This window comes from Nipponia nippon, unplaced genomic scaffold (assembly GCF_047370975.1).
Source record: "Nipponia nippon isolate SJK-2023a ecotype South Korea unplaced genomic scaffold, ASM4737097v1 scaffold_15, whole genome shotgun sequence".
Lineage (NCBI taxonomy): Eukaryota > Metazoa > Chordata > Aves > Pelecaniformes > Threskiornithidae > Nipponia > Nipponia nippon.
In genome coordinates, this window is record NW_028262331.1 from 6,683,118 (window position 1) to 6,709,125 (window position 26,008).

The 26,008-nt window shown below is 39.7% G+C and overlaps 1 protein-coding gene across 4 annotated transcripts; it reads right to left on the reverse strand.

The window, feature by feature from the left end:
• Positions 1–627: 627 nt before the first annotated feature.
• Positions 628–25,343, reverse strand: SLC6A4 (solute carrier family 6 member 4). Of its 4 annotated transcripts, XM_087751975.1 has the most exons (18): positions 25,194–25,323; positions 23,644–23,742; positions 21,818–23,137; positions 16,209–16,498; positions 14,401–14,625; positions 13,581–14,185; positions 12,699–12,833; positions 11,671–11,890; positions 11,106–11,244; positions 10,602–10,736; positions 8,646–8,749; positions 7,818–7,945; positions 7,338–7,450; positions 6,413–6,544; positions 5,181–5,280; positions 4,788–4,888; positions 2,600–2,767; positions 628–1,842 (listed from the first exon to the last, which is right to left on the reverse strand). In XM_087751975.1, the coding sequence occupies exons 6-18, from the start codon at positions 14,041–14,043 to the stop codon at positions 1,768–1,770; spliced, it is 2,013 nt and encodes a 670-aa protein (XP_087608101.1). In that variant the 5' UTR covers positions 14,044–14,185; positions 14,401–14,625; positions 16,209–16,498; positions 21,818–23,137; positions 23,644–23,742; positions 25,194–25,323; the 3' UTR covers positions 628–1,767. The 4 variants fall into 4 exon arrangements, with proteins under 4 accessions (XP_087608101.1, XP_087608099.1, XP_087608100.1 ...); XM_087751973.1 differs by lacking the exons at positions 14,401–14,625; positions 16,209–16,498; XM_087751974.1 differs by lacking the exons at positions 14,401–14,625; positions 16,209–16,498; positions 23,644–23,742 and having other exon boundaries at positions 25,194–25,343.
• Between the last annotated feature and the right edge of the window lie 665 nt (positions 25,344–26,008).

Below are 26,008 nucleotides of genomic sequence, written 5' to 3' on the forward strand. Positions count from 1 at the left end.
TTGAGACCTAAAGTTAAGTAAACTCAAGTCAATAGCTGCAGCGTAATGGGCCTTCCTCCAGGAGGTGTCTGCACACCGAAGGAGGAGAACCTTGGTGGAAGCGATGAAAATGTTTTCGAAAGGCAAACACACCATCACTGCTTTCCTCTAACATCCTGAGTTCTTCGTACCAATGTAACTTCTTCATGCCTGCTGCTATGAATGCATATATAACCTTGTTAACTTTAGCAGTACGTTACCTAGGTAGACCGTGAGATACAAAAGAGACTTTTATCCTCTATTTTATTTTACTTTTGTTATAATCTATGTGGTAGAGTAAAAATACAATGCAAGTTTTTACATAAATGATGCCTACTTAGGTTTATCTAAACTTCCATGTAACCGCAGCAAAACCCTTGTCCTCCAACTGACTTGGCAATTGCAATCTGAAGGGCAGTTACGTTTGGAGAGCATGTATATAAATAAGTTAGTATGTGCGTGGAAGTTGATATGTATATCAGTGCCTTGAAATTTAATATAAATAGTTCTGATGAGAATCAATCCTGCTGAACTCTACTCCTTGTTAAAAAAAATTCCCCTCCTTTTCTTCCTCAGGGTGAAAACCAAATGCGTTCACGTCAGAATATGAGTTAATAAATCTTCAAAGTAGGTTTGTATAGTTTGTTAAACATACTTTTGTCAGCCAGCCAAAAGGATTATTCTAAACTTTAGTTCAGTACTAGGAAAGAATAGAAAAAGCCACAGGCTCCAGCAAATGTTAGGTGTGAAATTAAATTTAAAAAAAAAATAGGAAGCAAAGCAGAGAGGCAGATCTTTAAGATTCCACTTTTTGGCATCAGAAATCACAAAAATTCATTCTTGGTCTGTAGTTTCTTTGAGTGCAAGTGTTCGGTCTGTCAGGACAATGATTTCGTGAATATCTAGCTTAGTTATGAAAGCAGTATAGTAACCACTAGCAACTTAGGTACTTGTCAAGTAACCCATGATGAGTTCTTGTGGCTTGATTGGGTCTAAAGGAAAGTGAAGCCTACAACATTACAAAAAATGCTTTTGTAGTATTTGTTATGCCAGAAACAATTAATAGAAACTGTTACCATCTACAAAATGCGGGAAATGAAAAGGAGATAACGCTACCGTATGTGTGTGCTAATGTATGCAGAGCTGTATATAGTGCTGCTCAGGATTGTTTTCTCTTCCTCTGTCTACTCCACTACAAACCTAGGGAATGTACTATTTTTTAGTTTATAAAACCCTGTGTTACTTGAGTAATGCATGGCTATTAGAAATATTTTTGTATTTTTCAATGTAGTTTAAGCAATTAGAACCTTAGAAGCGAATACAACGTTGCCCAGTGCGAACGATCACATTGAGGAAGATACAGGAGTACTGCCACAGACTTGGGATTCGACACCTAATCCTACCCGCTGATACTCATCCTACGGTGCCTTATGCAATCACACTCTTTCCAACAGCCCCAGCGCCCACGCGTGGCGTAGCAGTATTCTCATGCACACAGACATCCTCGCTTTTTCCAGAATGAATTAGTTCGCAGTCAGTTCAGTCTGGTTAGAAGTGCACAGTAGATTTCATTGAATTGCTTGGATAAATGTGCTGGAGGCATCATGTTTCCAAATGCCCGTTGTCAGTGACGCAACCTCCACAGAAAGCTCCTCCATTTGTTGTCTCAGCTGGAAATGTAATTCTTTGGCGGGGAGAGTATGGGGGAAGTTATGTTTTATGCTCCCTGCCCCCAGAAAACAGGTTAGCTTATACTGCATTCATGCGGATGTCTCCAAAAGGAATTTCTGTAGCTGTTTCTGGAGTAATGCTTTTCAGAATACGCTGTTGGAAAGAAATGAATATTAGAAATGGATCCATTTTGGAGATAATCTATAACGTGACAGCCGTTTGGAAAGGGATTTATAATAAAAATATGACTCTGGTTTGAGTTACACCTCTTGAACCACACAAGGATGTTTCAGGTTTCTGTTATCTGAGCTCTATGAAGATGTAAGGTGCTATAGAAGTACACAGCATTATTTTTTAATTATTTGTAACATATAATTTGAATCAAGGTTTGACAGATGTTGTACTAATGCTTTAGGACTTCGCAGTTTACTTGGATACCCTGAGCCAACTGAAAATACTCTTTCTGAACTGGTATTTACATGAACTTAGAAGAAATCCCAAAAATGTCATCACAGGCTGCCACAGATTTATGGCAGAGAAATCTTATGAAGTGTGGGAGAGAAAAAGAAACTTGTTCTTACAGACATACCCAAGGGAACCAATCTTTCACTACCTCATTCACATGATACTGTGTCTTGGTGTGATTTCTAGGAAAAGCCTCCAGCTCACCAGAGCTTAAAAAAAAATACTTGATTTAATAGGAATGTGTCAATGGCCTCAGTAAGACCTGGGGAGCTTTGTGAATCACTCAGAATGGGCAGAAGACAATTAGCTATCAGCTGGCTAGGAACAGAACAGCAATAATCCTCAAGTCCCAGGACATCAGATCCTAGAAAAATCTACACATAATATTTCTAGGAGTCAGCTCCTTCCTAACAGTCAAGTAGAAGCAACAGAGCATCCTGGATACCTCCTTAAGTGTTCCCGGAGTGATGATCAGCCGATAAACCATGTAGATTGGAATACAGATGATAGAAGAGGTTCCTATGCAATAACCCACTACTGTGGTCCAGTAGGGATAATTATAATCAAAAAGCCGTAGCTCAGGAGGATTGGACAGAAAGCTGCAAGTGACGAACTGAAAAAGAAAAGAGGAAAGTATGAATACCTGTATTTTGATGGCACACACTTACTTCAGGGAACTCTGTGTCCCACCACAGAACTGAACTAAAAAAAATTAGTAGGACGCAAGAAGGTTTAAACATGTCAACAGTGAAAAATCCTCAATGACATCAGTATGGATTAAAACAAAAAACAAAAAACAAAACCCAAAAAAAAACCCAAAAAAACAACAACACAAAAAAGCCTCAAACCCACTTGTGGATATGCAGACTTTCCCTCAGGAAGTTTAAAACAGCTCAGGAGCTTTAGAGTATAGCCCAACCAACTGAAAGGACGAGGTAAAAATTCTCATGTGGATTGCTTGTTCCATGAATGCACATGGTGGCGTTTCTTGCTTAAGCACCATTAGTGAGAAAATTCAGGACCACACTTGTACATTTAAAGGATAAAAAGATGTTAGATAGACAAAATCAGATTGATTGATTCCAGTCCGCAGAATTTCATTGAGTTACCCTTGTATTGAGCCTTATAACTTGGTTCCAGCTAAAGCATCCCTGCCAGAAAGGCATCATCTTAATTTTAAGCCACCAGAAGTGGGAAGCGTACAGTTTCCCTTAGCTACTTGTCCCATATTTAATCATGATCAGTGTCAGTTCTGCTTTGTCTGAATTTAACTCGCAGCCACGGTGTTGGGTTTTTTTATGCTGTTCTTTATTGGGTTGTAGACCCTTTTAATACTCTTTCAAACACTGTTGAAGTACTTACCTGTGGTAATCACATCAGCTTTCATTTCCCTCTGTGATAAGCTATACAGATTCCTTTTTTTTCACTGTTACTTTTTTCCTACAAGTTTCATCTTTTCTGTGATATTTTTCCATAGCATTTTGGTTCTTGACTAGCTTTGACAAATGTTAATCCTAGTCTGGATATAGCGTTCTGGCGTCAGCTCAGTTAATGCTGTTAGATCATTTTCCCATGCATATCCTTCATGACTGAAAAATTTCTTGTGAAACAATAAATAATACTTTTAGTTGAATACTACAGGAATAATATTTGTGACTATACTTGGAAGGATCTCTGTTTTTTCCCCAAGTGTCATCAGAAGATCAGGATTACCAGCAAAATTTCCATACAGAAATAACGTATTACCTTCTGGGCTTTCCTTATTTTAGTTGAGTTTCCGCAGAGAATACAAATAGCTCTGCCTAGTAACCGCATCACCAGAGCTGTATTCCTCTGTTTGTTTTACTGTTTTAGGATCACAAAGAGGGCAGTAGTATAAAAATTATTTGTGGTGTTACACTTATTTTTAGCTTTTTTTTTTTTCCTTTCTTTTTCTAGGGGTAACAAAATGAAATCTGTTAATTGTGCATTGATCATTACAAGTGTTTTGAATTCACTCTGTCGGTCTTAAATCTACGTTCAGTGCTTCATAAACTCCATCTTGACCTGCTCCGCTCCCACTAAGGCTGGAACAATAAAAGGTAGCATGAACTAATTTTGGATCAGGAAATGAAAACTTTATGTTAATATGTTATCAATACCACTGCCAAGTTAAACATTGGGACAGTATTTCCAATTCTGAATCATAGATTTATAAAGGCTGCAATTAACTGCTGTAACTTTTAAGTGGAATATTCTAAAGTTGTCAGTCAGCAGTTGCTGAGACAGTGTGTTTACTTATCTTGGTGTTCCTCCCCAGACAGTATGTTTCATCGTCACCTTTTATTGCTCCATTTTGCTGAGGTAAATATAAAGTAACCAAAGTAACTTTGTTCCGGAGAACACAGGAGGGGAGTTACTCAGAACCCAGTCTTACTTATCTAGCTCATCTACAAAAATCCTCAAAATAGTGATTTACTAACAAGACCTTGCAGCATTGTGTTGGATTTTTCACTAACTGAGGCTTTTTGGTTTAACAAGAATTGTTGTTACGAAAGAACTTTGTAAGAAAATTCTGTAACTAAGCTTTTGGAAGTCTTTATTCAATGGTAATTTTCTTGTGCTGGAAAGAAAAAGCTATAAAGAAAACTCACCAGAAGGAAGATGGGACTAATTGCTACCCAACAAACTCGCCAGTACCAGCCTGGGGTAAAGCCTACCATTTCTTTCACATCGTTGCAAAACTGGGTGATGCCTGTGGAGACAAGTGGGAGGAGAGCGGTGACAGCAGATACAGGTTTTACTTAAGTAGATGCACAGCATTTTGTATGCACAGCAAGTGAATTCAGAATCCATCATGAAAGACTGTTTTGTTCATATGGCTCTTAATTATATTAAATCCTTAATTATTCTGAATTATAGCTCTTGTTAGACGTCACTGTACTTCTGTCAGAGAACAATTAATAATTCTCACAGATTTGGTAATCGGTGAATTTGTGAAAAGGAGTTTGGGTTCGCATTGTTTGTCAACGTGGCAGTAAACATACCATAGAACCAGGCCACAGCAACTGCTTCCAGAAACACGACTGTTAGGACAGCTGGACCAGTGGCATATTCTTCAAACAGCTTTACCACATACGCGCCTCCCTAGAAAGGAGATCACATTATCAGTAAGCCAAAGATCCAGAGACAGAAATCCTGTAATACTCTTGTTTATTATTGCCTCCGTCTGGACCGGAGCATTCTCCGATGGGTAATTCAGTCAGTGCTGTCGCGTTGTGGCAGTTCCTGCCAGTGAAATCCTTGAGCGTGCTGCCGATCTGCTCTCGGGTGCCATGCAGAAAAGTGAAACCTGAATCTGCTGGCAGTTCCAGCTGGGTTTTAATGAACAAATGAGATTTGGTGGGGTTTGATGGGATGGCTTTTTGCATGCCTGCTGTAATGGCTTCTTCTTTCTTCAACCTGAGTCATAGTTACTGAGCAGGAAACAAATAGGGAGTTACTCTGCTTTCTTTCCATTTGGGATCTAGAATCAGATGAAAGAGGAGAGCGTTGTGTCTCGGGGAGGAACTAAGTCTCCTCTTACAGCAAATGCTTTAAATGAGAAGGAAGTTGCACATAAATGAGCAAGTGGAGTGAAACGTGACAGGAAAGCCAAGTATTTTTTCCTTGTCCCTTATGGTCATTACACTCATTATTCAAAATGTTGCTTGTTGTGAAAATGAAATCCCACAAGCCCCACAGGGACTGTTTGGTGTGACGGATCATGATTTCTGGCCTGATTTGATGAGGAAGATCTGACAAATTCATTGCTGGAAATTTTTGGAGAACAGCAACAGTCAATTACAGCATTTTCTACCAGATAATTTTTTGGTCATTCTTTTTTTAATTCAAAATACATTTCAAACATTGCAAAAATCAAAATAACAATTCATATTATTTTTAAACGTGGAGCTTTTGAGAACAAGAAGTAAGCCACATACAAAATGTGGAAGATTGTCTGCTTACTGATTCAGCAGTTGGAGCAGCGGCTGTGTCATTTATGATGTGTAGCGAATTAGAGTTCTGCTGAATTGCAATAGGGTCATTTTGCAACCCATTCCTAGTGAGACATACTGTTCGCCTTCATTCCAAATATAGATTCCTACTGCATAAAGAAAACAGGCTGAAGATTTAATCTGATTTCTGGAAACTCTCTTCAAAAAATACTGCCCTCTCTAAGATGTCATCTGCAGGAAACTGCCAGTAAGGAAAGGTGAGGAATGGGTAAAATACTTACAAATGTCAGGGTTGCTAATGACCCCAAAAAGCAAATGATGATCAGACCAAGGACAAACAATTCCCTGCGTTTGCTCCAGACGTGCGGGAATTCATCCAGTACTCCCGTAATCACTCCCTCTAGTCCTGCAAACTGGAAAGCATGGAAAAATCACTGGAAAATAGAGGGCAGTTTTAGCCGCTTTGAAGTATGTTTCAGTGCTTAAAGGAGCTTTAAAGCATTGAACACTGGTGCTTTATTCTGCCTGTAGAGTTGGTGTGACTGTTGTTTAGACGGTCTTTCTTCAGAACTTTTAAACTTTTTAAGGTGGGGGTTTAGTCTTTGTGTATCTGTAGGAAGTGCCCATCATCCAGAGGAAGTACTACATTACAAGTAATCTGATGCCGATAAGTGGTCGGTGGCTCAGTAGAGCCAAGACTGTGAATCAGCTGAGTTTAGCCTTCCTGGAAGGAGCTAATTCTCAATCTGTAAAAACAGGCTCACAGGGCAACTTTTTAGAACATCTCCTTTTCACAGTGCTGTTGAGAAGGCCACCTCCCATTCCCACCTCTTAAATCCAATTAGTGTGAAAAAACTTCAGAATTTAATAATTGCTTTGTAAGTTTACAAGTACAAGAGAGAAGGAGCCTGGAAGGCTGCACTCAACCAGGTGTTTATGAATCAAGTGCTTTGGTTGTGTTTCCAGGTCTGTTACTAATTGTCACAGTATGACACTGACAAATCATTTAATTTTATTTAGGCCTATTTAGGTCAGAATTGGAGTAATAGTTGCTGTCTTACAGAAGGCACACGGAGATGCCAATCCTGCTTTAAACCCTTTAGCAATGGTGCAATATTTGTAATTCTGTTTCTTCTGATGTTTACGAGGGCAAGGCTATGCACCAAATATCTGAGAGGTCCGCTGTCTCGCATGCTGTCTACTCACCGTGCTGTCTAATCCCAGCGTGAGTAACATCAGGAAAAAGATGATGGCAAAGAAAGTGGAAGCAGGCATGTTTGCAATGGCCTCGGCGTACGTAATGAAGAGAAGGCTGGGTCCTGATATTAGAACAGAGAATTAGGGGTAATTGTTAGCGCAGTGCTGCTGCCAGGAGGACAGGCTGTTTCACTGTACCGTGTTCTCTTCCAGGGGAAGACTTCTCCCCCCAGGCTATTTTGCAGTGTGCAGTTACCACCACGTCTGTGAAGCTGCATGCCATATGACTCCTGTATGCTGTCTTTATGGAGTAATTTTTTAGCTGTACTGTATATTTATAACAGTGCCCTTATGATAAAGTAAGTCACTATCCTGAATTACATACTAAATATTTTGCCTGTTTTGGGCTGTTCTCAATATAGAAGATAATATACAAATATATTCTATCTTAGAAGCCGTTTGAGAGATGCGTACAAAAAGTTAGCCTACCAGTATCTTTGGCAACTTCTGATACATCTTCATTCCTCATCTCAGCCATGTATCCCAGCACAGTGAAGATGACAAATCCAGACACAAAACTAGTCACACAGTTCACGGTACTGGTAACCAGAGCATCTCTGCAACAGAAGACCTAGCTCATATCAGGGAATCGGCATCTGCTAGAAAGGATAGTTCACTACCAGATGGAGTGAGCTACTGATCTGGAGAGACTCCTACAAAAACTAGGGTAATACAATGAAAAGAGCAAGCAGCAGATTTGAAAGAAAGAGAAAAAAAACCCCAAACCCACAACTTTTTCTTCTCCAACTTCAAACAGATGCTGTAACATTAGTCTGACACTGGATTGAATGCTGGATGTATACTGGTGTTTTAAAAAAATAGGAGTTACTATAGGAATAGTAAAGAATTGAGAATTTTATTTTACAAGTTATAAATAGAGCTTTTTAAGATGAGAAGGAAACAATTATAAATCACCTTTCAGTTCAAGACTCTAAAGTCATTTCCTAGCTGACTGCTGAGGTGAAATAATTATAATGTGATTGTTTGGCAGGGGTTTAGTCCATTTTGTTGTGGCAGGTTTCTACATCTTAGACTCTTTGCTGTAATCTCTCTTTAGGGTAGGCCCAACACAGAAGAAATGTTTTAGATTGCAGGTTCTTCAGTAAGGACTTTTGTTCTGTTACACTTCTGTCTGATTTGTATGTACACAGGTCTGACAATTCAGTGCCTTTCACCAGCACTCTGTTTCTTTTTTGTAGATACCCACAGTTACATTTTTTTAACTCAATTTTACTTATAGAATAAGGTAGAACTCACTGGTAGCAGTTGTTATGGAATTTGTTGTAGCTGGCATAAGCCAATAGGACCCCAAAACCTGGACCAAGGGAGAAAAAAATCTGAGCTGCTGCATCCACCCAAACCTGAAAAATATTGAAGATCAAGAAAAAATTACATGAACAGATCGAATGAGTTTGGCATATTCAGAGTATCACGTAGCCCTACAAAACCATGTTTCACTAGTCTGCCTATATTCTAGTCCTGGTCTAACAAACATTTTGTTAAGAGAGCATGTTGAAATATGAATATTTATTGTAGATCTGTGAGAGCTGTAAATAGCCACTATAATTTTAGTGCCTATGCTGTGCTGCTTGTATCTCTACGCTACTGTAAGTACTCACTGGTAGTTTCAGTTCTGACAGCATCTTAGATGCATTCACAGTGTTTTGCCTGCAATCAATCAGTTTAACACCAGTTTTGTTATGTACAGAGAACCTTCTATCCATGATTTTGCAGTGGGCTTGGCTCATCTTCCTCCAAACTCTGTGTGCTGTGGAATAGTCCTATGTTTGGCTGTGTGTCCTCCAGGCTAAGTAGCAGATGATCACTGCCCAGGTTTTTCCTAGATTTATGGAAATACGTTTGACAGTGAGGATGCAGTTCTAGTCCTTAGGACTCAATTCAGCTTTGTTGTAGCCACGGCAGATGCAAGTGTGATGATCTTGTTATGAAAAGCCTGTTGTACTTGAAAAGTGGCCACAGCCTTAATGAGTAGTGTTCCTAAAGTACAATATCAGTTCTCTTTCTGAAGGTGAAAGTCCTCATTCATTTCTCCTCTTTTGATTGAAACATGGAGTTCATTACAACTCATTTCTAATATTCTCTTCCATCGTGTGAGGCCGTCCTGTATCATCCACAGGCAGAGCTCTGTCATCGTCCAGCACACAGATTGCAATCTGCTGTCCTCACTTCAGATACATCTAATACAATATCAATGCCCTTTATTGCTTTTTCAGAAGATGTGGTCCCTTATTGGAGATGCTGCTTTATCAGAGACTGGTGTCTTTTCATTTCCTCTTCATTCAAAACTCTCCATATCAGCTGGGCAGCAGCAGACTTGCAAACATTAGAATTTTTAATCTTTGTATTTGTAGTATTTATTGCTTTGGGGTTTTTCCATCACCCTCCTCACTAGACACTTTCATAGGCAGTGAAGTAAGTGCAGCCTTGAGCCTGATGGACTACTTGTCATCCACAGAGTTCAAAGCTGAATCAGATACTGGAATGGTTGGGGTTTGTTGGTTAGCTCAGTCTTGTCCTCATTCCTCCTTTCTTTCCAAACCTTGGTGGTGTACGCAGGCCTAACTGATTTATTCCTTCTCCACATGCACTTACATGCATTACTGAGTCATGTTTTAGTTGGTGACTACAGAGAGTCTCCTTGGGCTTATCTGCCAAAGCTTGTCACAGGATGGAGATCTGAAGTTCCAGCTCTAGTAACCTGCACTATTTAAATATGGGCAACTGTGGACACCGTCGGGCTGTGGAAAAGCCTGCCCAAGTGTAATGATCCCCTCACAGCCAAAAAACCTGCAGCTAGGCCAGTTGTTAGGGCTTAGTAAATTTAGTTTGCTCAGTGTGACTGTCATAGGTACAGGATTTTGTTGCAGTGTAGCAGCCATCATAGCGTCTCGCTCAGTGTCAGGCTGTTCACTGTTTTCCTGGCGAAAAATTGTTTGGTTGCTTGTTTTCTTTCTAATCATATCACTAATTGTATTCAGCCACTGTATGGGAACTCTACTATTAGTTCAAACCAAATTGATGGTGGACTCTGGAAAGAATAGCATGACTTTTTAAACAAGAGCATGGAGTCAGGCTTTTAAGTCTATGCTAAGACATCTGTTTTGTCATGCCCTTATGCTGAAAATAGAGACTGAAGTATATGCATGCTGATCGGCTAAAAGCAAATCTCTACCCTTTTATAATGTTTTTTACCTCAGTGGCCAGGAGTTTCTGCCAGTCAGGTTTCAAGTAGTAGAGGACACCTCTCCAAGCCCCAGGCAAAGTTGCACCTCTCACTAGCAGGATAGAGAGTATGATGTAAGGGAATGTGGCAGTCACCCATACCACCTGTGAGGGAAAACAGTAAGATAGCATTTGCCATGGGTAGCAAGTTAACGGGTGATAATGAGTTCTTATAGCTCTTAGCATTTATAACAACTTCATGTGAACTTCTCAGAAGGTCTGTAAACAGGCAATTTGCACATCTATACCCACGCTGTCTCTTGGCAGGGTTGTTCTTGTCCAGAGAACAGTGGCGTAACTTACTGTTGTTATATATTACTTGGATAACAGTAGCAGTCACTTCCCAAATACATGAGCCTATAATCCCTGGCATGAAGACAATCTGAGATAATTCTCTGTCAAGTTAATTGGCTCATTTAGAACTGCTGCTAGACTAGACTGTACCAAGTTGATTTGTCTTGCTTTTGCATTCACCTTGCCAGATGTTTTGACCCCTTTCCAGATGCTGAAGTAGACAATGGTGAAGATTAACAATAAACAGAGGGTCAGTTGCCAGCTAATGCCCCCCAGGTCATCCAGCCCATTGGACCTGTGCACCTGTAGAACTTGGCGGCTGAAAGAGGAAAGAAAAACACAGTATAGATTTTTTTTTAACAAATGCTTCTGTTAAGTGTGCTTTGAACAGTCCCATGCTGTGGTCTGAGCATCACAACTAGTACTGAAGCCTTGATAAGTAGCCTTCACAGTCATGTCATTTTGGATTTTTTTTTTTTTTTAATTAAAAGTTTGGTATTAATGGTACACCAGTGATGATAAATGATAAGTGATGACAGCTGACAATGGTTGGGAACCTCTGATCTAAAATATAGCGTACCCTCCCATACACTCTGAGCTTACATACGCCTACAAGTATTTAGTTATTTGAATAGTTCAGAAAAGGGTACCATTAATAAACAGCCCTGCTCCCCCTCCGAAGAAAAGCTTGCTACATGTTCCACCATTCTCTCTAATATTACTGTCCTCACTTACATGCACTTACGTATAAAATTCTTCTGCGGGAGAGATGGAGTGCAGGGACCAGCTGACGTTGTCCTTGCTGAAGTAGTTAGTGCAGTTGCCTGTGTTCCAAGCATTTGTGCAGCTAGTCCATGGCAGCTCCGCCGTGAAGGAGGATACGAGGTAGTAAAAGGCCCAAGCCATAATGGTGTTGTAGTAGGAGGCTACGTAAAGATCTATTATACAGATGGCAAAGCCAATTCCTAGTAAGGCAGGAAACAATTACATGAAGTGAGTGTAAGTTTTAGGCCAAAAAAAAAAAGGAAGGAATTGGTTATCACATCAACTGCAATTAGTAACTGTCTAAGGCAGCTCTGCAGGAGGTACACATACCCGCTCAAGTGTTTACAACACTGGAATTTCTTGTGGCTTCGGAAACACTCAGGCTCCGATTCCAAAAAAGCATCCTTAAGCAAGACAGAATGTGCTTATATAGCTTTTTTCATCTGCTCCTAAATTCCTGGAATTTAGAAATAGGCATCTTGCACTCTCAGTAAATAAAAAAGACAAGACCAGAGCTAGAACACTGGGAGCAGGAGTAAACGAGCATAAAGAACAGGTCCTTCTACTCTTAAAGACTCAGTGGTAGGATAGCAATTGACAGACTAGGCTGAAGATGGGGAATCATTTCTTTGTAATATCTTTGTAATAGAAACAGCAGATCTTTATTCTTTCCTTGTTCTAATTTTGCCTTGGATTCACTTACTTTATTAATTACATTTTTTTTTCTTTTTTTTATATTTTCAGGCTTGGGTCAGAGAAAGTAGACTGGCCTCTATCTAATCGATTTGAGAGTTGCACATCATATGTGTATATGAGAGTACACACACACCTTTGCGGATGTACATAAAGTTTTATGAGAGCTTTCTTTGTAAAGCCAAAATCTTGTGTAGAACGAGGCTTGCTTTGTTCTATGAGATTTTCAGATTTTTTTTCCGAAATTGCACCTTTATAGGAAAATCTTCCAGTTATTCAGAAAGTTCCTAGTAATTTTCCATTTCCCTTCTTTACCTTTGAATATAGGACATATTTTTCTCCAAATGGAAATACACCCATTCCTGTGGTACTGTCCTAGTGCTAGTTCCATATAGAAGAGAGGAATCCCTCCAAAGATGGCCATAATTGTGTAAGGAATGAGGAACGCTCCTGCAAGAAAGCAAGCAGATGATTATAACTCTTCATAGGACTTCTCTTCCAACAGTACCAGCACTCCATAAACAACAGTTCCTTTTATCCCACAGGGCAAATGCATCTCCCCTCCCTAGCCAGTGTGCCACACTGAATTACCATGGGCTTTCTCATAAGAGTAACTACTCAGCAGTGTGAATAAGAAGCAACACTCAGGCCAAACTTCTCACATTTCTGTAACACGTACACATAGGATTCACCAAGACTGTACTGCCTACAATGGATACAACTGTGAGATGGGGTACAGATGAAAATAATTAATTTCTTCAATAAAATGCCTTTTTTACATCAGGGAGACAAAAGTCTTTTCCAAGATCTCCTTGATCAGATTTGTATTTTGGCTGAAATGCCAGTGAGTCTAAGACCTAGCATTCCTGATGAGTGTTTTGACATGTTGGTTTATCTGATTTTAAGTACTCCTTGGGACAAGGATTGAGTCTCTTCTCTTGGAAGGTGGTTCTGCACCTAACCGGCTCTCAGCCTCTAGGTGCACTGATTTTTTAGATCTTGCTAAATAGTTTTTCTTCCATCTTAATGTGTCTAGTTATCCTATCCCAGTACTTAGGTTTTCCAGTCTGCTTGCAAAGTAAGTAATTTCCCCTTAGTCATTTGTTATACACAGTATTAAAATAAGCCACTGAGCTCATCCATTTATAAGCAAGGAAGTTCAGCATTAAGGAACAGCATACAGAACTAGTCACTGACCTCCTCCGTTTTGATAGCATATATAAGGAAATCTCCACACATTTCCTAGATCCACTGCATATCCAATGACAGAGAGTAGAAAGTCAATTTTTTTACTCCAGGTCTCTCTGTCTTCTAGCTCCATCAGCTGCTGCTGGCCTTCTGCTCCACAGGTGGTAGAAGTGGTGGTTGTGGTGGTGGTTGTGGCTGCTGGGGCAGTGCACTGGGCATCGTCCACCTCTCCCATTCCATTGCAGGGAGCGGAGCTCTGAACCCCCGAATAACCATTTGAGATCTGAGCTGCCTCCCCTTTATCCCCCTGGCTGGGATGGACTTTATTGCCATCCTCCACTAGCCGTAGGGCAGATTTAGGGTTCCTGACCAGATGTCCGTTCTCTTTACAATCGTCTCCTTCGTTACAGTCTGAGACATCTTTCTTGGAAGTCAGCGGCTCAGTCTCATTGCTTGTTGTCTTTTTTTCCATGTTTTCCGAGATTTGTTCCAATCACTTGCAGATGGGCAGCAGCAGAGAGTCCCCTTGTGGCTTGTCTTCCCAGCGTATCCCCACCACTTCTAGAATTCCTCTTCCGTATTTAAATCCATCAGATTGAAGGCACAAACACCATCTAAGAAACGAAAAATAGTTAAAAATCCATTACAGGGCTTACTGATGCTGGTAGCTTTCAAGTTACAGCTGACAAATTCTGTGATTAAAATACTATTGGAAGTAATTAACCATCACAGCATGCAATGCATATCATTTAGCAGATAATCCATTCAGGATTTTGTACAGAGAAAGGAAGGAAGCAATCATCCTCTCCTACAGCAGGAGTTGGTGTACCTGGCTTACAACCTCTCAGGCAGATTTGCTGGACTTTGTGCATTGTTGGACAACTCACAGGCAGTCACAGTCCTGCTGTCTTCTGGTACCACGTTCTCCCTCTGAACACTGGTTTCACACCCAGGGAAGTTGTGGGACTCCCAGTTTGCAAAAATGAGGGCAAAGTTTAGTGGGGCTTGTATTTTCATTTTCTTAAGTTCATCCTGTGACTTCTACTGGCAATTTCTAGATTCACCCAGTATGAAGGGAAAAGAATTAAACCAATATGAGATAACAATGGATATATAAATTACATTTCACAACCACCTTTCTTCAGAAATCCCACAGTGTCTGCTATGTTTAGCAGCAGACCTAGAAGGCTTAAACAAAAGTTTAGAAAAGTATTTAAATCTCAGGTTTTTTGCATCAACTAACTTTTGAGGCTCAGTCAACACTAATAATAACAAGGAAGAAAAGATCAGGAAACTTCAATTTGATTGTTTTGAGTAAGAACTAACATGTGGGTCTAAAGGACAAAACTTGTCCCCACTTTTATTTCACTCCTTGGGGAAATAAAGGCATCTTTCATCCTGTTTCGATTTGCTAACACTGTGGGGTTCCAGCCCCGGGAAGGGCAGTGGGCACCACTCCTGTTCTACCGTCCACCGCCAGCAAAATCAGGTACTGGGAGAACCCCTGGCTTTTCCTGCCCTCTTCATATGTGCTAGAAGCATAATCCAGGTGAAATAAACCATCCAAAATAAAGAAAAAGTATACAACAATTAACTTTTCCTTCAGAACAAAAAGAACAGAAAAAGAATTGTGATTCAGTGGGTCATATTTTGTTTTCTGCTCATTTGTTCAGGTAATGTAAATGCCCAGCTGCCTTTACTCAACAAAATATTGAAATCGGAGCTGATCCTCTGTGCTGTAAATTCCCTGGGGCAGTAACCTTGCTTTATAGCTAGCAAAGTGTTACACAATCCACACAAGGCCACCACAGATTAAATTATTATAATTACATCTCATTTTCCTTTTCAAAGCATTTTACCACAGTAAATATCATTGTCACATCCTAGCAGAAGAATAAACATTATTTCACTTCTAACTGTTAGAAAAACTAAAGCAGAGAGGGGATATTATTTGCTTATTGCTAGAATTTGCTCATTGCCAGAGCTATTAAAACTCAATTTCTTTGGAGCTTTCAGCCTTGTGCAAAGACTATTAAACCTCTTCCTAAACATTTATCAGTGCAAGCAGAAAAAGAAGGAAAGTTATCGCGCCGCAGAGCAAACAGGAGGATGTTCTCGAGATAAAAGTTTCTTGCAGGTGTTGTTTATAACTTTCAGAAATCTCTAGTTCTTCAGGCTTACATTCTGTCTTTACCCAGATAATGTTCTTTTCATCATCTAGCAAGCAGTGCATCATTAATGCTGAATTCTTACAAGAGCAGTACTTCGCTACCATTAGTTAATCATCCACAAAGACCTAAACATCTTCAGAGTTCCGGAGAAAAACGCAACAACAAAGAACAGGAGTTTTTGTTTTACCTGCAAAACTATAAGAACTGAGTGTCTTTGGAGTCCGAAACCTTCCAAATGTCCCAAAAGAGCTTGTGTAGATGAAAACAGTCCTACCACCACTGGTGGCAACATAAAAATCCTAGGAAAGGCCACAACCCTTTCCTTGTATAGAGCATGTTAAATGTAAGGTAGGAATATTGAAAAGTAACCTGAGCCCTTCTGGACTTTACACCTCTTACTCAAATATGGGAAAGCAGTAAAGGATGTTGATTTAACTGCATTATCTCATGAGACTGAATTTCATACCTGAGACTTAAACTCTTACTGTATTTGTAAAACACTTTCTTTCTGCACTTCTTGGCACTTTCTTTGCTGAGGAGAGGTCATTGAATGTATTGTTGATTTCCCAGATCTGTGACAATCAAGATCGTTGTCTTCTCCAGATCTAAGCTCCTTCTGGTCTTCTGCAGACCACAGGAAAGAAATATCACATTATCTTAATTATTTTTGTAGAATTTTCAGTACTTTGAGCCTCCAACATGCAAAATGATGTGTGAACTTTCAGGGGCTTCAGCTGGAATTCGAACTATTCCTTTCTGAAAGAGAATTACAGCTCGTCAGCTACCCTGGGAAATCTCTGGAGTGACGGACTCTACAGCTATGCAGTGGTGTTCACAGCGGCATAGCTGGCACATGAAAACAGAACAGTTACAGAATCAGAAGATTTCATTATGCTGTAAAAAACTGTGGGAGACTGTACTTTTCCCCCCCTCTTGTTACAATTCAAAAAAGAAAAATCTGAAGGAATTGTAACTGCTAGAAACAGTGCAAACAGCTGCAGAACGAGAGCTCTTGAGGTTGAGAAGTATGCTAGGACCACTAGGGAAGATATCCAGGGGGAAATTACGCTAATAGTGAAGGATTTTCCCCACCTCTGTCTCCACTACATCTCTGTGCACCGATCTCTCAGTAGTTACAGGTACTAGAATGACGACAGTGAATGATAGAAGAAATGGCAGTTTATTACCTATTTTCAATCTGAGCTGTTGCAAAGGTTGCTCTTACATAAATACACATTGGCTTCTTATCACCAATGTAATTAGCTATGGAAGAAAAAGAAAAAAAAAGAAAAAGAAAGATAGCTGTGCCTCCATTTCATATTAATCTGTGTTTTGTAGACGTCACTTTGCTCCTTTGAGGGGCCCTAACGTCAGCACCTTTCTCTCCCCGGTAGCTCTGAACAGAGATCATTCTAAAGGGCGGTTTTCATCTCCCTAACGCCGCGTTGTGCGGGAGCACGGGAAAGGTGCCGTGCTGCCAGCCCTGCAAATTGTACTGCTCCTTACGCAGAGAGTGACTGAAGAGGAGCGACCCTCAGCTCTGCTCCGGAGGGGCACCCTGTAACAAACAGTGTCCCCCCCACAACTATTCCCTGCTTTGTCTTTTTGTTGAAAACACCAGGATGGATAATTGAAGACGTGTTTTGACAGGCTTGGCTGAAGCCACCAGAGCAGTTCACATAAGCCAAATATTAATTAAATTATAATTTTTGGTTACTCCCACACAGAGCTAAACTTGAACCAGCACTGTAAAAGCCCTGTATGTCCCTTGATGCACAAAACCAACTCCTTTGCCTCTGTCAAAGCAATCCTCAAGGAGCATCCCTGCCCTGGGGTCTGGTTCCTTCCTGAGCAGGGAGCTGCACAACTGATGTATCGCCATCGCCTTGTTTATTTCTTGAGGCATGCAGTGACCTCTCGTGGCACTGTGGGAATCCCTTTCCTTTAATGCTCTGCCATGTAGTAAACCAAATCTTTCCAGCACTTTAAAACAACATTATTTTCCTGTTCTGTGTATTTTTAAAGGAGAAAATTGACTTTTAATGTGTCTAGGAGATTAAAACAGTTAGGTTGAGGTGCAGTAAATACCAGATGCTTCGAGGCAGGCAAATCTTCATGCCTCAAGTCACCTGGAGAATACTTTATTTGAGGTGGGGCAGCACTGACAGCACAAGGCTCGTTCAGCCTCACTGTGCCCGACTACAGAAGTCATTACTCGTCTCCAAATGATCAAATACGTTGCAACTCGCACAGTTGCAAAATTTGTGTATTTGCATATATTGCACTTTATACAAATTATGCTCTTTTTTCATGTGCTAATTCTATAAACTAATGCTTGCCAGAGTCCCAGCCACTCACTGGGATACAGCTGCATTCCTGTAGCAAAACTCACATTACCACTATCACTCACACTGCTCCTCCATCTGCCTTCCTTCTGTCCATTTACACATGCGAGCACTTGCAAAGAATTCAAGTACTTTGAACTCTTAAGACAAAAAGTTAGCCTACAGTGTTGGCAAACAGAATCAAACATTAAGATGATTTCTGTTAACTTGCCCTAAATCTCACTTTTATCACAAAGTATTTAAGATATTGTTGAATTTATGTAGCCGCTTGACTGCATATCACACCTTGCAGTAAAGATGCAGTTCACACAGGCAGTTGTATGTAAAGTCCAAGAAAATTACTTTCATGTAGAAAATCAAGCAAGAAGTTTGTATGATGAGATAGAAATCATGCATCCCACTCAGGAAAGGGCTGTTGTTTGTCTGTAGGTACTGTTCTCACCTCTGAGCCCCAATATCAACCGTGACCCTCCGACAGCCATGTACCTGGGTGTTTCCAGGTACTAGACTCTGGTAAATACAGCAGTAAGCATTTCTGGTCTTCACCCACAGTCCTCACAGTCCCAGTCTGTCTTTTTGCACGGGAGGGGAGGTACGTGACCTGGATGACAGCGAGAACCTGGTACAGATTATTCCTTTTGACAGGCTTTTGTGGGCTAGTGCGTGCCTGGTTTGCTACGTGTGTGGTGTGAAGGAGTATAGAGGCTTCATATTTTTCCTCAGATTTTGCACAGGCCAGGGGTAACCCTTTAATCGAAGTTATTACAGGATAGCTCAGATGCTCCCATACTGTGAGGAGTCGTTAGAAAATTAAAATTTCAGCCAATTAAATCTTTAAACTAGATTGCACTAGATTATGATGAATTTTACCTGCTGTTTGTCATACATGAGTCATATTTAGAGTTCATAATGCAAAAAATTAATGCCTTTTGCTTTTGACTGTGCTCACATATACTGATTTCATTAAAAAATGAGCACCTAGAATATCCTTTTCAATCAGCTTGTTTCCATTAGGCAATCTGATAGCAAGTGTGACAGATTGTATTTCAGATTTCAAAAACTGATATTCATAAATACATAGTAAGAAGATACAGAGTCCCAGCTTTGGCAGGGCTGCTGGTAGCCACAGAATCAGAGGTATTAGGTGCAAAGCAGATATAAGCTTAGACCTAGATCACCCCTCAACAACTGAAAATTGATTTCTTCAGGATTTTTTTTTTTAGCTATTCTTCTCTAGTCTAGTTTAAGGGAATCAAAACTGACTTTTGATAAAGAGTGATCAAAACCCACTGAAATTAATGTGCCCAGTGAATTATTTCCACACACAGCAGGTCTGATCCAGTGATTTTAAATGCAACTGGATTGGGTACTTCTGCACATCCCTGTAATATGCGTGTATTTTATAAGAAACTTGCAGTATGTAGATGACAAAATGGATCCTGTACATGAATATTTGCAGTTCTCCAAGGGCTTGCTCACATTCTTGCTAAAACAGAGTAGAACTGTACTCAACAAGTAGTCCCACTGAGACAACGGCCCTTCTGGGAGAATAAAAGGCTACTTACCAAAGTAAGAATGGCACAAGTAGTGAGCTCTCCCCAGTTAACTCGTGTATTCCCAGATAAGGCTAAATATAGGTAAGATGTGAAAATAGTATTGCTTCTGAAAGCAATAGTATTGGGGGAATATAAACCTGTACTGTGAGGTTTATGCCATAATCTTGTCCATGTTTCAGTCTGAAATCGAAGAAGTCAGCAGGAAAGAGAGATTTTACCTTTAAAAATTTGTTGAGAAGACAGACACTGTATTGTAGTGGGAATGCTGCCAAATTGAAGAGGCGGGGGGGAGAAAATGCATTTTATGGCTCAAGAGCGTCCATATGTAGTGCAAGGAAACAGATAAACTCAGAGGGAATGATATTCCTTTTGTATTCTTCCTCAAATTATTTATATAAACTTGACGGAAGAGTCATAACACAGCAAATATCACCAAATAAATAGAGCACTGTTCCTTAATATAATTCTGCACAGGCAAATAAATAGGCACGGTGTTTCAAGTAAAAGACCTGTTTGCAGACTCAAGTCAAAGACAAGCTGCATATATATGCCAGAATGCGTATACTTAGGTTTGTAATGTTTTTACCTAAAGAAAGTAAAGAAACAGTCACCATTGCTTCCACATGACGTTTCTTTGAAGGAGACTTGTTAATGGCTATCTCTAAATTACAGCCCCTTTATTCAGGCTCCAAGTTCTACTTAAGTTCTGTATGAAACACTTATCCTGTAGATGGGCTTCATTATGTTGTGTAAGTTCTATAAGGTACAGATTGCCAGATCAACAGAGCTGCAAATATACAGTTTTGGAAAAGAGCTAAAACATTAGCATCAGAAGGGGCACCAGGATACAGAACGAACATTTCTTTAGGCTCTTAATACTGTTCCTAATGAAAACTTGGTGGTTTATATCTCCATGGAGGAAAGCAGGAAAGAGCTTAAACACACTGCACAATTCTATGTGTGGAAATAATTTAGGGGTTTTATTAAATTCCAGTTTTGGGGCAGTTTTTCTTAATTTATATAATCATTTGAAATTCATCACACCTTATCCAAATAGAAAATGGACCCACAACAGTCATTTGCTATATGCCAAGTTTACAAAGTACTCTCCAAGAAAATTATGGTCAATTCACTCATCAAAAGCACGAGAAGATGAAGCCTCAGTGTATGAGACCTTCCCTGGTAAAATGCCTGACAGCTAACAACCCACATTTAAAAAATTCCACAACGTTTCCAAGAATCCGAATCCATTAAATGCACGATCCTTTTCTCCCCAGGCTTTCTTAACACATCAAAACATGTTTTCCATGACTGTTTTATATATTCAATTACATTGCATTCCTCACTTAAACTTCCATATTACTTAGCAAACTAACCCAGCAAGCCAGTTGGTTTCAGCAGTAAACATGATTGACTAAATGTATATATACAACATACTCTTTATTATTACTTATAATAAATCTGTCCCATTGAGTTAGATAATTTACTGTGCTGGAACAGTTTACCTCTTAAAATATAACTTAATATGGATAATAAAGCTTACTTTACCCTTTAAAAATAAATAACAGTTTGCATTGATTTTTTTTGTTTGCTTCAGATTCTGCATCTTTCCTTTATTTTTCCTTATAGTTTAATGCTTTTTTGTAAATTTTAAATAAACTTCATGTTCGTAATGCAATTATGTGGACTGCCAAAACTCTAACTTCAGATTGTCATAACATGTTCTGCTACAGGCATTTGACTCCCAACATTCAGAACTGCTGGACAAGTGCCTGAACAAGACGGAATAGAGCACGTAACATCAAAAAAGCAAGAAAAAGCATAAAAAGTTTAAAAAAAAAAAAATCAAAGCAAACTTTCACCAAAAGTCAATGCATCTTTTTTCCCCAAAAAGCTTTGTTAGATGTACATTTTCCCAATGTTGTAGAAATTAATCTAAGATCCTAAAAGTTAATTCAAAATGAAGCAAAATATAGTATACATATTTTAGACTATCATTAGTATTTCAGATTTTATAACCAAAGTTGAAAGAGGCAAGGAGGAGTGAAAGTTAATGAACCTCCAGTATCTGCTTGCTTCAGAAGGTAGGCTCTGAAGACAGCTGTCTAGGAGTCTGTCTAAATTTCACAGAGTACTTCAGATAGCAGTGTGTTAAAAACAAAATTATAAAGTACCTGTCTTTCGGATGGGTTCGAAGCGCCTTCCTTGGAGTTATCCAAGCTCGAGTAACCTTCACCCACATTTACTTCAGAGCCTCGGGAACTCAGCCTGTGGGCAACTCAGCATCTTGGTGAGGTTTTTGTACACCAATCCCCCTCACATGGTCTGATTTTCAGATAATCTGCTGCCAAAGAGCTCTTTAAGAATTTTTGCGTCACTTTAGTCAAATAAACTTTATGTTTCACCAGGGCTGCAGCTCAGTTTTCCTCCTAGAGGTGGGTGGCTACATTTGTCTGTTCTGATCAGTTCAAAAGAGCAGGATCCAATGAAGGCAGAGTGAGAAGGAGGGAAGCTTTTCTGGTAAGGGACAGTTTTGCTGGCTGTTACTACCGCTATAAATAACGAGATGATGACAGAGACAACAGCGTGGAAGTTTTGAGGGAGTCGGTAAATTACAAGTTTGCAGGTGGGTCTGTAGATTACAAAAAGATAGGAAGGACTGGGATATTATCACAATAAAAGGGCTTGGAAAGAGTACTTTCTCTTGCTGAACATTTACATTATTTTAATAAAGAAATAAGGTTTAGTTTTGTTTTAAAGCATTAAGCACAAATTCTTTAAAAGCATTTTGCTGCTTCAGTAAGCTCAACAAATAATTTCCTTTCTTCCTACTACTCCTCGAAATATCTCACTCAACCTCCGACACATGCTTTTTCTCCGACCTTTTTCATCCAGGATTTCTTCATTCCTAGACTTCACAATTTGTTTATAAAAAGTCATAAATCACTGGCCAACGAAATAGTGCCATAGTTTAGGTGGCGGATTTGGGGGGAAAAACAAAAAAAAAGTGGAAAACCAGAAGGGGGACAAATAAGAATAGCTAATTGTTAGAGCAACAGCAGTTTTGCTGTAAGTGGCTGCAAGTTTTCAGAGACTTGTTCCAAACAATTGAAAAGAAAACAAACTCTGGAAACTGAAAAGCATAGGGATATAATTAGCATTTTGCTTTTTCTGTCTTCTGGTCCCTTAATGATAGCAGCAGTCAGTCAGCAGCGTGCCATTTGCACCATCTCAAGGATAGCTCAGGTATTGCAATTGCAAATATTAAGGAGACTTGTATTAAAATAATTTTTGCTTTCCCATTACTTCTTGTGGGCAGTGTATTAAAAATGTTTTGTCAAATTAAGTTTGTTGCCTTCAGTTGTATTAGAGATTCGTTGTTCTTTTAGTGACATTAGCAATATCTAACTTGTCTTCTCTCCGCTGTGCTGAATTCCCCTCCTGTACTCTTCTTTCCAAAGTAAACAGTTTTAGTCACATTAATCTCTGCTTAGCTGCGGACAGGAAAAAAAAAAACCCACAAGTTAGTGTCCTTGCATATTATAATAATTCACAGCCTTCCCCCTGGTTTGTCCCATTCTGAAGGGCTTGCAAGGACAGATACCACTGTGCCTCGCTCACTAAACCTTTGCGAAGGTCGAAGTACAATGTTTTAATGCGTAAGTATCCATCTGTGGCTCAGACCCCGTGCTTTGGGTAGCAGGCTTTTTCTTTCTTGGGAGGAGGGGTGGTACGAGGAGCCTGTGCCTTCCCTTTCATACAGGTTTCCAGCTCACCACTGCTGGGAGACTGGAATGGATTTTCCAAACTCACTTTTTCTACCCTCTTACAAGAAGTAAGTTCTCTCTACTTTGGGCTTTGGGTCCCTCTGCTCTTTACATAATTCTATAGGTTTTTTAAAAGTTTTAGGGGCATCATGACCTTTCCCTGAGGTTTTTCTCTATCTTAGTCTCTGCTCAGAGTAGGTTCTTTTAACAAGTTCTGAAACACTATTGCATACCATTCATCTTGGTCAACACTTGCGGTTAAATTGCTTTCATCTGCTCACATCAGTGGCACCCAATGTCAGTATTTAGTTATTTTTGTAGGGCATACAAAGCTGTAATGTGAAAAACAGCATATTAAGAACACAAAACCACCTTTCATGACTTATCCTGGCCTTTTTGTTCAGCTGATTTTTTTTTTTCCATTAATGTCTTCTGCAGCAGCATGGGTTTTTTTTAATTTCTTGCCAAACACTCTGGAGCCTTTAGGGCATAATACAAATAACAGACTTGAGATTTCAGGCAGACCCCTCAACTTTGTGACATTTATTTACCCCTGATGTGAAAAACTTTTGGGTCCTGTATAGAGTCAGTTCCAGAATTTCATGAAGTCTTCTGTGCATTGGTGGGCAAAATCCTAATGATTTAGGGAAAGTATGAAAAAACAAAAGGAAGAAACAGGACTTTACACAAGACATAACTTCCAACACTTCCACGGTTCTCCACAGATAAAGCAGCTGTAGATTCCAGTTACTGATGCCAGCACAAGAATGGGAAGCATCAATCAAATTACCTAATAATAGTAGTACCAGCTGTACTAAGAAGAGATTAATAATAATTCTGCAAGTATGTCTCTGATTCATTGCCAATAAGAGGATAGGAACAATCTTCCAAATAACACAAAACAAACAAATCCTAAAGTATTTATTTGTTCCCATCTTTTGCTTAGTTAGGAATCAGACTACATTTAGAGGCTATTAATATTGGCTTTGGGATAAAAGAAATTCTGATTGTCCTTCCCTGCTATTTTCTAAGCTGACTGTGCTGGGATATACATCTGGGAGTTAGATGGGGTTTGGAGAGGTTTTGCTATTTCCACTACAACTGTTTTGAGAGAGCATTCGAGAGGAGAAATCTGATTCTGAGAACGTACAAACTGCCACTACACGTAACCTCTCCTCCTGCCTCTTCTTACTTAGCAGTAATTATTATTTTCTGACTTTTGATTGAATCTGAGATAGTTGACTTTTATAACATTATCTGGCAATATTTTCCACCTGTCAGAGGAACCGTCTTTGAATTATCACATGAAAACTACATGGTTTTGTTGACAAACTGGAAAAGGAAACTCTCCCTTAGTTGGCTGTTCCTCAATAATCCAAAAGTCTTTTTAAGGATTTGCAAAGGATATAAACTGAAGAAAGAAACAGCACTGAAACACAGAGAGGATTAATTGGTTTTGGTTTTTTATCCGAACTTAAACATCTTTTTGTCAGTTGGATGTTAATTGTTTTTGTCATCTGGGTTTACAGTTCATAAGGCATAGAGCTTGCTTTGCTGAGAGACTAAACCTGTAGCAAGCTAGGCTTATTCCTGCATTATTTCCATTCCATCAGTTGAAAAAAAGTTCAATTGTTGATCATCTCTGAACCATTTCCTGCACACTGACAAGAGTTAAGCAGCCTGCTCCTCGTTTACGTGCTCCCATCCTACCCTGCCGGAGAGATGCTGGGCCAAGGCTGCTAATTCACTGTCATCTCCGGGCTGTACTCTAACTTCCACACACCTGAGAAGAGACCGAGGTTCCTCCGGCTCAGCCGTGCCTCATGCTATGCAGGACACCGCGAACTTCCTCAGCCCCCGTACGGAGCATATGGCCTCTCAATCATCTGCTCAACTGTTTTGATTCTTAATCCCCCAGTTGAGGGCTGCTGATCACGTTAGTGACTTCTCCTTTAGGACAAAAGGGCAGAGTGATCCAGTAAACACCACATCAACAGGAGCTGTTAATGGGAAATCATTTTATACATATACTGATTTTATTCACGTTTCAAACTACTGTTTAAAAACAAGCCCACTCGCCTGTAAGGTATGACGGTCTGTTTTATGGATAACAAAGACAGCAACTTAGCAAGAGCACGCAGCTATCGATTCTTACCAAAGGCACAGAACTGGTTTTCAGGGACTATTATCACACAGGCAGCAGAACAAGAGAATATCTTACCTAATATTGTGCCAGTCTTTAATTAGAAAGTGTCATTAGCATGAACCTTAGAACTGTTTCTTCAACTGCCCTTAGAGTCCTCAAAGTAGAAGAAATATAGCTCTCGCTTTGACATATGTATTTCCCCTCCTCTTCCCCATTCCTTCTTACAAAGAACTTATAAAATTGCTGGGCATAAAAGCAAAACTGTTTCTGGCAGATTGGCTTCATTTCCTATAACGTGTTTTAGCCATGTGGATTTTCTGTGCTTATTTAAAGGAAGGGAAAAAAAACATACTATTGTATAAGCTGTACAGGGAAATATCTGGGCAAGAGCTGCAGAGATAAGCACACACTGGACAATACTTTTAAATACTCAAATTAACAAAAACTGGCTT

Excerpts from the sequence above, each read along its gene's own strand:
- SLC6A4 (XM_087751974.1), bottom strand. The coding sequence starts at position 14,043 with ATGGAAAAAAAGACAACAAGCAATGAGACTGAGCCGCTGACTTCCAAG. Across the intron at positions 8,750-10,601 it reads AGAAACTCCTGGCCACTGAG|GTTTGGGTGGATGCAGCAGC; the intron begins GTAAAAAACATT and ends AATATTTTTCAG. Across the intron at positions 7,451-7,817 it reads AGAAGTTGCCAAAGATACTG|GACCCAGCCTTCTCTTCATT; the intron begins GTAGGCTAACTT and ends TTCTAATATCAG.